Here is a 13,860-nt window from a genome sequence, read left to right on the forward strand (position 1 = left end):
AAAAAATACACACACACAGATAGATATATATATATATATATATTAACATATCATACGTATAAATTTATATTATTGGTTTAGTAACTCATTGAGGAAGGAAGGTAGAAAGAATGGGGTTGGAGAGAAGGACAGTTGGGGTTTGTTGTAAAAATTGGGTGAAATAAATCTGTTTACACAAGGTTAAAGAAGAGAGAAGAAAAAATGACACAAGGAATTTACTTGATTCGGCAATATGCCTACGTCCACTAGAGGCGATAGAATATATTTTCACTATAACTGTAGAGATTACAACAATGACTTGAAGACACTCTCACACAAACCCAAACCCCAAATACACCCTTGGTTCTCTCACAAATAAATAGAGAACACCCTATTGTATTTAGATAAGTTGCAAGACACTAATTGCTATCCGTAGCTCACTTGCATGCTTCCTCATTTGATCCACCTCAATTTATAGCCAAGGATTCAGCCGAAATGCCACCAACGTGAAACACCAATTGTTAAGGAATTCAACAATAGTGGCCAAGCATTTATTGCCAAAGAATTCATACAATTCGGCTAGCACACTCTTCTTGACAATTCATGAATTCAATGAAGTCACATATTTCGGCTGCCTGCATGTCAAGTGTTCTAGACCAATGGGAATGCAAGACTTCTATCAACCAAGAAGTAAACAAATTCGGCTGAGTCCATGCAACAATTTCATGCAACTTCTTTGCATTTCTTCACGTATAGCAATTATGCAACTTTCCTATATATGGGTCTAATTGTCAAGTCACCAATTTTGACAATTCAAGCCATTCCAACAGGGTTGGAGCAATTTTGTCTTTCCCCGGCAAAAGGTGTGAAAATACCTATTTTCTCTTCAATTTGGAGAGAAGTTGAGAGGGTATTTGATATATGCACTTAAAAATTGAAAATTGTTGTTTGAAAACATCTACCAAACACCTCTTGAGTTTTTTGTGAGCCTGGATCAAAAAATTTCCTCCCCTTCTCTCCAAACAATACTTACTCTTATTTTCTCTCCTTTATTTTTCGTCCACCGTGTCCTGCTCCTTTATTTTCAAATGTTTCAAAATAATGTTACGACTGGACTGAGAAAGAGAAATTTCCTATTACCAAAAAGAAAGAGAAATTTCTAGAGAGAGAAACTGACCAGTGCACTTCCAAGCACGAGGCCTATCTGGGCAGAAGCACTTGAAATGATACTTAATATGATCGAACCCACAGTAACCTCCACTATCCTCGCAAATGCTACAGGTGCTGGCTTTCCATTTTAGCACAAACCCATTTCTCAACGACTCTGCAATCCCACCTCCATAAGCTTCAACCGGTGCTAGAACCGAAGACTTGCACTCCATTGATACGTTCTTGATCAGCGGGTCCTGTCCGGACAGGGCCAGAACGGTGTCGTTTTCACCATAACAGCTAGGATAAAACTCTGTAGGCCAACTCTCATGCACAGAAGAGTTACAATTGTAAAACAAAAAAAGATTGGTTTGGATTGGTGCTGGATCGAACCGGCCACCCCGAAGGGATATGTTTTTTATAGAAGGTATACAATTGGAGTTTGGATTTGAGAAGGCAGAGTTTGAGACACTAAGCGTCTCGTTTTGGTAGAAAATTTCATGGATGGTGTAATTGTTATTGGATATGAGGATAGTTGGATGGCCATTATTGTTGCAAGAGAGGTTGAATCTAGGGTAGCCACAAAAGGAGTTTTGCTTGTCTTGGATGTAGAATGGGAATCTTATGGCTTGCCCATCACCAGAGTCTTTGGGCACACTGCATGTTTGGAAGTATGGGTCCACAGCACCTAAGGATTTTTTTGGTACAAGGGAAAAGAAGATTATAATAATATGGTGGCAACGAGAAAAGAAACAGGGCATGAAGTATATTTGACGCATTTGTGGAGCTTGAAATAGTGGAGGGTAGAGATATACAGAGAAAGATTATTATAATATGGTGACCGAATGCCTGAAAGAGGGTTTGGGGGGTGGGAAGTGGAGAAGGGATTAAAATAGACTAAATAGTAGACATAAGATAAGGCGGCTGAATGCCTTCGAGGCTGCTTCTGAGTTCTGACAGCTTAAGACTTTTTTTAAGTTTGAAAGTTTTGCAACTGCCAACTTGACCCACTGTCCTTAAATCCAAATCAATCAGTAATTTCTTGGAACCCTTGTAAAAACTGGTTGGGCTAAGTTTGGTTCATGTTGCAGTCTGATCCCACTCTTCTTTAACAGCGGCATCATGCCATAATGAGTTTGGACTTTGGAGATGCTGTCTTTGCCCACTCCATCCCGAACCCATGGGTACTTGCCACAACCATTTCTAATGAACGGGTTTTACCCACCCTGCATAATAATGGGGAGGGTTGGGAGTTTACATTTCGGCTTTGCCTATAACACAATTTGGGTCGTTTGTGCTGTCAATTATTTTGGTTCCCAACTGTTTTCTTTTAACAATTTTCAAACGCTTTCCTTTAAGTTTCAACTTATAGAACTATCTTATTTTAGTATAGGTACCATTATTGTTAAGACATACATGACGATTACTACTGTAGACTTGCAGAATTGCTAATTCATAGTCGAAGGCACAATGCCAGAAATTCATATTGTAGGTAATCATAAAAGGATGTTCATGTACAAGTCCAATATCAATATAGTTCACAAAGATGTTCATTGCCATCTACAACAGATTAAAAGAAATGCAGAACAGAGATGCATTTCATAATGACACTGTTGCAGTAGAAGAATCTACAGTTGTTGTTGGTGGGGAAGACAAGAAAGGCATGGGAGAAATTTGCAAGGAGTCGAGGCTTCCTTCCAACATATCCACCACTTTACTAATTGATGGTCGGCTTAAGGGATCAATCTGTATACACCACAAACTCACTGTTATCATCTTCTTTGCAATTTCTTCATCCTCTTTGCTAATGAGGCCTTGCAGTCCTAGTTCTTCATCAAGTTCAATGCGCTTGTAAATCCAGTGTGGAAAATATATTTCACTGACACGATCAACACTAACATCAATATTCTTTCGTCCCCCAACCATTTCTAAAACCATCATTCCGTAGCTGTAGACATCTGACTTATGGGAGACCCCACCAATATTTCTACAAAATACTTCTGGAGCTATATATCCTGTAGTTCCTCTTGCTCCCAACATTGATATGACACTCTCTTCTCTAGGGCATATTTTTGCAAGGCCAAAATCAGAAATCTTTGGACAAAAGTTTTCATCCAAAAGAATGTTGTGAGGCTTTATGTCAAAGTGCAAGATTCGTGTGTTGCAACCTCTATGTAAGTACTCTAATCCTCGAGCAATGCCAACTGCAATCTTGTATAATGCTTCCCACCCCAATTGACGGTCAACATTTGAGGGATTTTCTTTATATATGAATTTTTCAAGAGATCCATTCGGCATAAACTCATAAATGAGTGCTCTTTTAGATTCTTCAAAGCAAAAACCCATAAGAGTGACAATATTAACATGGGAGGTCCTACTAATGCTTGCAACCTCGTTAAGGAATTCCTCTCCATTGCCCTTTGATTCTTTCAAAACCTTCACAGCCACAAAACAACCATCTTGTAACTTTCCCTTGTATACACCACCATAGCCCCCTTGTCCTAATTTGTCCTTAAAAGAGTTAGTCATTTTCTTTATATCTGAATAACTGTATCTTCTAATTGCTAGTGGTAGAAAGGCCTCTACACTCTGATAGGTTAAAGTTTTCTTCTTCCAAAAATAAATAATTTTCTTAGATGAGAACTTTCCACAGAAGTAGCAGATTATAATGACCAGAACTCCAATTCCAGCGAATGAAGTGACTGCAAAGAATAGAAATCACAAAGTTATGCAGCGCATAAAACAGAGTAGCTCAATTTATCCCTTGAGATCTCTTGAACCTTATAAAATTTACATTTGCCTGTGGTGTCACCGACAACAGACTAACAATGAAGAAGAAAAATGACAGATTGGCTTGGCATGGGACTTGGGTTACCTTAGGCAAAATAGAGTAGTGAGGTTTTGATTGACAGGCAGACTGGTTGCCTGGAGAAAAATCATGAATTGTGAAATTTATCTATTGTAGGTCAATGAAGAAATCTATGCATCATTGTAGTTGAAATTTTGAGGACAAGTTTTAGAAGTCTTCTTATGGATTCTGTATAATACAAGCACGTCCTTTTGAATGATAAAAAAATAGGCAAGTGGAGCCATGACCAAAACTAAAATAGAAGTTATTTGAAAACTCATCATTGTATGAGATAAAAAATAACTGCAGTATAGCTTTGATGGTTAGCCATACCAAGTCAAGGAGAAAATCATCATGGCTTGGAACTGTACCTTAGATGTGTTGAAAAAACAAATGTCACTTTTAAGATGGAATAATTTAATTTCCATATACTGTCCAAGCACACGTGAATATCAATTGCAACAAGAAGTATGATTGAAGAGGCATCTTACCTAATGCTATCACTACTACCCTTTTGTTATTCCCTGCAGCAAGATCCATACAAAAATTTTGTTAGTTAAACAGAAAATATCAAAATAACGCAGCTAAATTGGCATGCTTTGAAATCTTAGCAGCCTTACACAGGCACTATGAAAACCAGCTCATGTCTCTTATATAGTTTTCATTGCAAAGGAGTTACTTTTATGACTCGTAACCTAAATTTATAAATTTTGAATCAGGAGAACCAGTTGCAGCAAATCTATTCTGAACCACTAAAACACGTGTGCTGGCACGTGCACACACAAATTTTGATGAGAATAATTAGTTATCGAATAGAAGTAATATTCTTTTGGAAAAATTATTTTGATGAGAAAGTTTTTAATTTGAATACTTTGACTTGGCTTTTGGATCCTTTGAGCATATTTTGATATGATTAGGCAAGGCAGCTGCTCAGAATCCATTGTGCCATTTAGAGTACTTAATATTTACAAATTCAATCCATAGAGTGCATTTGATTTATGTGTAGGAGCTAAGGACAGTGGCATCTAATATTGAGCCAGAATGAGGTCATATCATTGATGAATAATTACAAGATTTGAAATCCATTGAATGTAGTCCATTTTTCTCTATCTCTCTTGCCTTCCTTTTTTGTCTATAAACTATATGTGGAGGTTGCCTTGGACCTGTCCAATGCACCACTCAAAAATTATGAAAACTAACTGAGAAAGAGTAAAATAAAAACTCTTCCATTTTTATGGACCATACAATAAGGTTAAGTTTGTCTCTTTAAGATTTTTCTTTGCCGTTATATCTTTTAGATCATTCAAGAGAGATACAGTTATCTCAATGCATTATTTCTAATACCTTTCAAACATTAAGAAGGATTAGGATCTCTATGTACTGATCTCAAAATTCCAATATTTTGTAGGTAAATCAATTAATTGACTAGAGTTTTATGTGTAGATTACTATGTAGAAGTTTAGTGAAGCAACAATTGGACACGAGGAGAATGGAAAGATTGCAAAAAAATTGATTCAACTATTTAGTACTCTTTGTTTCTTAGTCAAAACTCACAACTATGAATGCAACGGACACAATCAGTAGAAAGAAAATGCCAAATCAGGCTTTTAAGCACTCAATTGAGCTTTAGATTAAATGTTATGGTCTATCTCAGCGCTATATAATAATACAAGTGTTATCAGTAGAATTTTTCTTTTCCTCATAGCTGATGCTTTAGCAAAATTTGTCAACCACTTCTAAAAACAGGTGGCTACGTCAAGCCTAGCATGCGACACATTTGGCTAATGGACATTAAAGGTCCGTTAGAATAGAAAATATTTAGTTTTCTTTCATGTGTATTTGGTTGAAGGGGTAGAAAGGTGAAAGGGTGGAAAACTCTTTTATTAAAAAAACAGGAGGATAAAAAACATAATTTATATAAATTGAATCTTATGCTTTTGTTATATAATATGTAAGAAATAATTTATTTGTGGACAAAACTTAAGTAAAATACCTTATGTGCTGTTTTTTAAGTTCATCTCTTAGGATTCAGCCATGTGGCTACTTAAATAAAAAATACACCTCATTTTCATTAAAAAAAATCCACATGACAAAATCTTAAAAGAAGAACTTAAGGAACAGCACCTAAATTCTGTACCTAAGTCTTGCCCTTTATTTGTATTAGTTAAATAATATAAAAAATTATATTATCAAAAAATATATATATATTAACATATCATACATATAAATTTATATTATTAGTTTAGTAACTCATTGAGGAAGGAAGGTCTCAGAAAAGAACTGAATAGAAAGAATGGGGTTGGAGAGAAGGACAGTTGGGGTTGGGGCAGATCTTTCCTCATAAAAAAGCGTAAAAATACCTATTTTCTTTTCAATTTGGAGAAAAATTGAGTTTTTTGTGAGACTGGATGGAAAATGCTTAGGCCTCACCAAACATTTGGGCTATGGACATTAAAAGTTTCAAATGTTTCATAATAATGCCTAAGGTAAGGTTTGGATTGGGCTAAAACGCATGCATCTGCGTTTCAGCCTTTTTTATTATTATTATTATTTTTTTAAGTCGATTTTGTTGACTTTCAATACGTGCACGGTTCATGGACTCACAAATATATTTTTCAACAATTTTTTTATTAAAAATGGGTCTTACGATACTATTTACACATTTAAAAATTATTTTACTGCAGTGTTTTTAGTTTTCAACTGTATCCAAAAAGACCCTAAGGCTAGACTAAGAAAGAGAAATTTCTAGAGAGAAAAACTGACCAGGAAGATACTCAAGACGAGTAGTGTTAGTGCAGTTCCAAGCATGAGGCCTATCTGGGCAGAAGCACTTGAAATGATACATAATATTATCGAACCCACAGTTCCCTCCACTATCCTCGCAAATGCTACAGTTGCTGGATTTCCATTTTAGCACAAACCCATTTCTCAACGACTCTGCAATCCCACCTCCATAAGCTTCAACCAGTGCTAGAACCGAAGACTTGCACTCCATTGATACGCTGCTGATCAGCTTCGGGTCCTGTCCAGACAGGGCCAGAACGGTGTCGTTTTCGCCATAACAACTAGGATAAAACTCTGAAGGCCAACTCTCATGCACCAAAGAGTTACAATTATAAAACAAAAAAAGATTGGTTTGGTTTGGTGCTAGATCGAACTGGCTACTCGGAAGGGATATGCTGTTTATAGAAGGTATACAATTGGAGTTTGGATTTGAGAAGGCAGAGTTTGAGATTCTAAGCGTCTCGTTTTGGTAGAAAATTTCATGGATGTTGTAATTGTTATTGGATATGAGGATAGTTGGATGGCCATTATTGTTGCAAGAGAGGTTGAATCCAGGGTAGCCACAAGAGGAGTTTTGCTTGTCTTGGATGTAGAATGGGAATCTTATGGGTTGCCCATCACCACAGGTTTTCGGCACACTGCAGGTTTGGAAGAATGGGTCCACAGCACCTAAGGATTTTTTTGGTACAAGGGAAAAGAAGATTATAATGATATGGTGACAATGAGAGAAGAAAGAGGGCATGAAGTTTATTTGACGCATTTGTGGAGCTTGAAATTGTGGAGGGTAGAGATATACGGAGAAAGGTTATTATAATATGGTGGCCGAGAGAGTAAAAAGACTGAAAGAGGGTTTTGGGGGTGGGAAGTGGAGAAGGAATTAAAATGGTAGACATAACTCATAAGATAGAAAAAGTCTGGCACAACTTGTGGTTTGGGGAGGGGAGTCTTCACATGAACCTACTATTATCTCTCTTCCCTTCACAACGACACGGGCGGAGTTGCTTTTGACTTGCTGACAGGAGGCTGCTTCTGAGTTCTGACGACGTAGACTCATAAGTTTGAAAGTTATGCAACTCGACCCACTATCCTTAAAGGCAAATCAATCAGTTATTTCTTGGTCCCCACGTAAAACTGGTTGGGCTAAGATTGGTCATAAAAGTTGCAATCTGACCCCACTCGTCTTTAACAGCAGCATTATGCAATAATGAGTTTGGAGATGCTGTCTTTGCTCACTCCATCCACGTCCTTCCTTGTCATTGTGACGACAATTTAAATCCGAACTCATGGTACCTGCCTCATCCGTTTTTAATGGATGGGTTTTACCCGTCCTACATTATAAATGGGGGTGGGGGTGGGGGTGGGGATTAACATCTCACCCGATGCTCACCCGTTTATATTTAAATAAGGGTATCTTTAGGGCATTGGTTTATATTTTATTTTAAAAAAATTTTGACACAATTTTTATGAAAAATAAAAAAAGTTATCAAAATATTAATTATTTTTTTTTTTTTCCTTTTCCTATAAAAACTTTCTTGAAATGGATTATTAACCAATGCCTTAAAGACATTCGTTAGCGTTTCCATTTAAATAACAAAAAAAATTATAGATTTTTTTTATAAGAAATACATATGTGTTTTTAGGTTTCTAACTTTAAATTTATGAGTTTTTTGTATTATATATTGAATTTATGCTTTTCTGTTTTAATATTTACGTTGTTATATTTTTTTAATTGTTCTATATATGTTTGAATTGTTTTTGTATTTCTTATTACTATTATTTTTGTATTGTTATGCTTTGAGAAGGTTTTATAATGTTAGAATTAGTTTTTTAATGTTTTATGAGTTTTAATTTAATGCGTTCAAAATAAGCTTTTAATAAATTATATATAAAAAAAAAAATTTAAAATTTGAGGTACCTGTGGGTACCCACTAGAATAGGACGGGTAAAAAAAGCCTGCCGGAATTAAAAGTGGGGCGGGGGTGGGTAATAGGAAACCACCCAATTGCCCCACACTACTTTCCAAACCATCAAACTTATGTTATTTTTTAAATGGATTCCAAAGGTGTCATTGAAGCCTGGTTGAACCTACACTCCTCCTCGTCTTGGCTTCTAACTTCCTTCTTCACTAAATTGAAGGGTGCTTTGTCCTCCCTTTTTGGTTGGCGTTTCATTTTTGTTCCTTAGATCAATTGTATCAGCCATGCTAAAATACAAAAAGTGATAAAATTTACACAATATGGCACAAAAAGCACCAGAATTCGACTTTGTAAACCTTTGTAAATATAGAAGGTTACTACAATAACTGTGTGTATTTACACGATTACAATAGCTTTGTATCTATTAGTTTTTTATTTTTTTCTCTCTCACCTCCGCTCTCTTGTCATACTCTCTCCCCAGACTTTCTTATTGTGAAGAAGAAGAAGAAGAGACCCAACATCAACCTCCACCACCCAACCACCACCACCACCACCATCACCGCAACCCAAAACCACCAAAATACCATCAACACCACAAGACCCATTACAACACCTTATAATCCAAACACAAAATTGACCCATAATCAACAGAAAATCAAATCAAAATCAACCAAAAATCAACAAAAATCCAGACCAAATGATCAACAAAAAATCGCAAAAGCACTTCTCCTCAACCCAAAAAACCCATTTCACCTCAACCCAAAAAAACCCATGTTTCGTGATTATTGTTACCAATTAGAATGAAAGAGTGAGTTGCCGATCAAGATTGAAGGATCAAAAGAGTGAAGTTGTTGATCAAGATCAAAAGAGTAAAGTTGGGTCTTGGATGGGTTAGATCGAGAAAGGGGTAGAGGATGGTGGTGGGTTTGACGGTGGATCAAATTGAGAGAGAGAGAGAGAGAGAGAGAGAGGCATTTGAGATGAGAGAACGCAAAGAGCAAATAACTCATAGAAAAATGAGAGAGTGGAGAGATGAGAGAGAACAGAAGTTAAAGTAAATGTGAAAATAATAATAATAAATGAATATTTAAATAAAAGTGAGTGTATAATAGACAATCTAACGTGAGTGTTTTGAGTGGTTATGTAAAATAGAAAAAGTATGTTCTTTTTGTAAAATAGACAGAACTTTTAAAAGAGCTATTGTGAATGCTCTTAGCATGTAAATTGTTTGTATAACAATGTAGCTCAATAAGCTACCCTTTGTAATTGAAATGACCCTATTTCAATCTCTTTTTTCTTTAATATATCCATTTTTCATAAAAATGAAAATTAAAAATAAATAATATTAGTAGCTACTAATATTATTTGTCAAAAATAAATAATATCCATTTTGTTGTGTACTTATTACAATGCTATAGCATTGTAATAAGTACACAACAAAATTTACAACTTCATAAGATTCCTAAATTACTCAACCAACCCATGCCACTTAATTGCTTCAACACTTGCTTCTTACTGTGAAACTCAGTAGTCAGTGGTTAATAGTAAACAAGTTTTTTTGTCAAGGTCCGATTGGTGTGATAATTGGAAAAGCGATGAATGAAGACTTGGAAAGACTTTCATTTTCGCATCTATTGGAAAGCAAGTCATTCAACAATTCTAGGTCCTTATTTGGTATAATATTAGCCAGGCATTTTACCGAAGCTGAATGACTAAAGAGTCGGTAATTTATTAGGAGAATGACTACAATAGATTTGTCAAGGTCCGATTAGTGTGATAATTATACAATGGACATAATTAGTCCTTTCATTTAGGGATGGCCATACCCATTGAGTAATGGATATCCAACCCTACCCGATCCAAATGTTTCGGGTAATACCCGGTTCTTAATGGGTAGAGCTCAACCGGATAGGGTATGAATATTACCCGAATTTTTCGGGTAGGGTATGGATAATATCCATACCCGACCCGTTAAAAAAAAAAAAAAAAAAAAGTACTTAAATTTATGAATTCCCCTTATTGGTGTAGCGAAGTAATAAGTAAACGGCTTCCAAGTGATGTCATATATCAGGTACTCTTGGGGATATTAAGTCGACATTTACTTTGTTCTCTTCACTATGAAAATTTGAATTTGTGCAGATTCATTTTGATATTTTTGTAGACTATTCTGTAGTACATTTCTGTTCTTATGTGACTTGACAAGTCGGTGGCATTTCATTGCTTTGCTTAAGTAAGAAGTAGCATAACGTGTCATGTTCTTGTTGGCCATAAAGCATCGGGTTGCTTAGAATTGCATGTTTCACCATGCTGTTTAGCTTCTTGATATTTTCAACCGCTATGATAGTCTAAACCCAGAAAACTGTTGACTTCACATGATGTTATTATTGAAATAATTAGAACTTAATGGTGATGCTGCTTCAGCCTTAATTTTTCTGTTAGTAGCCTTTATAAAAAAAAAAAAAAAAAAAAAAAAAAAATCTATCTTCCAAATGAAATAAAAGGATCTATAGAAATTTCAAGGATGCATGTAATGTTAACATCCTTCTTATGCTTTCTTCTCTTATTTGCAATCTTTATGTTTTGATATATGAATGTGTTATGAAGGTTTAGATATAGTGTGACTCTATTATGATATATAAATGAAACTTTCTTGGTTTCATTTATCACATTTTTTTTTCATTTTTTTTATTGATTAGTTTTTTTCTTTTTTAAGATTGGTTAGTTTTTATGTTATAATGTTTTGAATAAAAAAAAATTTTAAATGGGTTTCGGGTTTCGGGTAGGGTATGGATATCCATGGATAATATATTCGGGTAAGATTCGGGTATGGATATTATCGGGTATTGATAATCGGGTATCCATGGGTAAATTTTTCAGGTCGGGTATGGGTATACCCAATCCATACCCTACCCATGGCCATCCCTGTTTCATTCACTGAACAGCTTCATTCTAGAGGTACACATGGGCTGGTAGGTTCTAAATGAAGTAATGAACACTCACCAATCAAAGCAATTCAACTCCGCTCAACTAAGTATTAATCCCAATTAAATTAGGGCCGGCTATCATCAATCAAACCAGCGAGGAATTCTTTCACCCTCCAATAGATAACAACAGGAACATTACCAAGTGAGGCAGAGTCTAACAAGCTATTGAAACATTGCTGTTACAAGATGACAGTTAAATAAAATGTAAGACTTTCTGAAATAGAATACCTTTAGTGTGAGATCTTCAAAGCATTGCCGAACATTCTCTCTATTAATTAACAAAAAAAATTATTAAAAAAAAAAAAAAAAAAACCTTTAGAAAGAAAAGAAGAACTTACAGTGAGTGTGGGTTTGAGAGATGATCAAATGAAGAACTTAAAGGATCGAGCACTTTTTCCACCTCAAATTAATTGTATAGAACACAATCAAATTACTCCAAACTCTCCCCTTTAAAGTTCATCATCATATTTGTTGTTCATTAGGATTTAAGCATCTCAAAATTTATGGTCTGGAGCCACTGACAGGTGCTCGCTTGTTATGTTTGTAGATGAGTATTTCATTTAAGAGGCCTTTCAAAAAGCGTAGTAAACTTTCCGCACAATTTCTCCATTATGAGTATTCTAATGAGCCCTTAGCAAGATAATAATGAGTTCACTTTTCATCTAGCACAATCAGAGTCAATGCCGAAATCAAATCGAAGATGCTCCACTTTTTCAAATAAGTATATTTTCCCATATGAAAACATCAGTGATGAAAAATTCTAGTTTTCTAGATTCTACTTGTAAGCTGTAACATTACATGTTGGATGTATGAAAACGAAGCTTGATTCAAGTAATAACCACTCAATAAGTTACTACATCAAATTGGTAATAGCCCTGAAACACACTGTTAAAATCCAGGAATTAGATGCTTAATTACATTCAGTAAATGCCAAACAAACGAAGGGTAAAACAATCAAACACATAATGGGCATTGTTAAAGAAGCATACCTGCAGCTTTTAAGAGCAGAACTGAAGTAGGGGGTGTCTTCAAAATGAAAGTAAAGCTTCTATCCTGGAGAAAAAAACAATAACAATGATAAGAAAAATACTATGAAAAATGAAAATAATCATTATTCCATTAATGGCAATGGGTGGTGGCTGAGGTGAGAGAGAGTAGATCTATGGCGGCGGCGGCTACAGCTAGGGCGATGGCGGTGGCAGCGGCTAGGGCTAGGGCGGTTGCTAGGGGCAGTGGAGATGTGAGAGAGAGAGCTCGACCATGGTGAGAGAGAGCTCCGCATGGTGAAAATGAAAATGGGTTAGAGAGAGAAAAAAAAAATGGAGTTGGATGGGAAATGAAAAATGGGTTTTTAACTTTTAAGAGCTTGAGAAGTGGGAGCCGAATGAAAAGAAAGAAAAAAAAATTAAAGAAAAAAGCTTTGGGGAAAAAAAAAGGTGGGAAATGAAGAATAGGGGGAAACTTTGTGCGGCAATGAAAAAATTGGGGGGAAGCATATAGCAACGTTTTTATGAAACATGTCCATGCAACACATAGATTAATTAATAAAATAAAAATGAAATAAATTAGATACAATTCACACATTTGAATAGTTGGCCAAAAATAGATAATAAAAAATATTAATTATCTTTAGTCACATGTTAAAAGAAAAATATGTAATCACCACAGTAAGCTAAGAAAAATACGTAATCCCCACAATGAGCTAAATCATTTATAATAAGTTAAAAATTTTAAATTTAAGGGCTCTTGGCATTGATTTCGGGAGAACTCGTTTCATAATAGGTCTACTATTAAACCTCACTGGCTAATGAAATCATGAAAGAGGTCTCTTTTTGTGTAATTGCTTAGCTCAATCCTCATTAATCGACGAATCATATCATTCACTACAGAATGATGGCATCTTGATGGTGGCTAGAGTCTCTCCAAAATGTTACTGCAACTTGGGAAATGTTGGGATTTTCATTCCATCTTAATGTCACTCCTGGCTGTCACATGTTTTTCAAAATGGTTTTCAAACTAAAACCTTTTTTTTCCATTAAAATCAAAACCATGAATATCTTTACACATGTATCATTATTTGGATGTTCCATGAGTATTTTGCTCATTTTGTAGTTTCGAAAGCATTTTGGTCAATTGGAGGTTCTGATTTTCAAATTTTTCATTTTAAAGGTAAGTTGCAAGTAGGTATCTGTTTGGATCA

The 13,860-nt window shown here is 35.4% G+C and overlaps 2 protein-coding genes and 1 long non-coding RNA gene across 4 annotated transcripts; all 3 read right to left on the reverse strand.

Moving 5' to 3' along the window:
• Positions 1 to 214: 214 nt before the first annotated feature.
• On the reverse strand, positions 215 to 1,975 carry LOC126718784 (LEAF RUST 10 DISEASE-RESISTANCE LOCUS RECEPTOR-LIKE PROTEIN KINASE-like 1.2). The gene is made up of 2 exons (XM_050421137.1): positions 1,157 to 1,975; positions 215 to 1,055 (listed from the first exon to the last, which is right to left on the reverse strand). Exons 1-2 carry the CDS (start codon positions 1,905 to 1,907, stop codon positions 1,015 to 1,017), a joined length of 792 nt encoding a protein of 263 aa, XP_050277094.1. The 5' UTR covers positions 1,908 to 1,975; the 3' UTR covers positions 215 to 1,014.
• Positions 1,976 to 2,599: 624 nt separating this feature from the next.
• LOC126718781 (LEAF RUST 10 DISEASE-RESISTANCE LOCUS RECEPTOR-LIKE PROTEIN KINASE-like 2.5) lies at positions 2,600 to 7,731 on the reverse strand. Of its 2 annotated transcripts, none has more exons than XM_050421133.1 (3): positions 6,740 to 7,731; positions 4,468 to 4,500; positions 2,600 to 3,830 (listed from the first exon to the last, which is right to left on the reverse strand). In XM_050421133.1, exons 1-3 carry the CDS (start codon positions 7,518 to 7,520, stop codon positions 2,728 to 2,730), a joined length of 1,917 nt encoding a protein of 638 aa, XP_050277090.1. In that variant the 5' UTR covers positions 7,521 to 7,731; the 3' UTR covers positions 2,600 to 2,727. The 2 variants fall into 2 exon arrangements, with proteins under 2 accessions (XP_050277090.1, XP_050277091.1); XM_050421134.1 differs by having other exon boundaries at positions 2,600 to 3,629; positions 6,740 to 7,727.
• Positions 7,732 to 11,741: 4,010 nt separating this feature from the next.
• Positions 11,742 to 13,087, reverse strand: LOC126718797 (uncharacterized). Its single transcript, XR_007653051.1, has 2 exons — positions 12,650 to 13,087; positions 11,742 to 12,545 (listed from the first exon to the last, which is right to left on the reverse strand). It is a non-coding gene; the product is annotated as an uncharacterized LOC126718797 (long non-coding RNA).
• Positions 13,088 to 13,860: the final 773 nt, after the last annotated feature.

The sequence above is a fragment of the Quercus robur genome, chromosome 3, assembly GCF_932294415.1.
Source record: "Quercus robur chromosome 3, dhQueRobu3.1, whole genome shotgun sequence".
Classification (NCBI taxonomy): domain Eukaryota; kingdom Viridiplantae; phylum Streptophyta; class Magnoliopsida; order Fagales; family Fagaceae; genus Quercus; species Quercus robur.

Bases quoted from the DNA above. Each gene is read 5' to 3' on its own strand.
- LOC126718784 (XM_050421137.1), bottom strand. From the start codon at position 1,907: ATGCGTCAAATATACTTCATGCCCTGTTTCTTTTCTCGTTGCCACCAT. The intron at 1,056-1,156 runs GTCAGTTTCTCT...TTGAAAATAAAG, and splicing joins TCGTGCTTGGAAGTGCACTG to GAGCAGGACACGGTGGACGA.
- LOC126718781 (XM_050421133.1), bottom strand. From the start codon at position 7,520: ATGCGTCAAATAAACTTCATGCCCTCTTTCTTCTCTCATTGTCACCAT. The intron at 4,501-6,739 runs GTCAGTTTTTCT...ATCTTGCTGCAG, and splicing joins TCGTCTTGAGTATCTTCCTG to GGAATAACAAAAGGGTAGTA. The intron at 3,831-4,467 runs GTAAGATGCCTC...TATTCTTTGCAG, and splicing joins GGTAGTAGTGATAGCATTAG to TCACTTCATTCGCTGGAATT.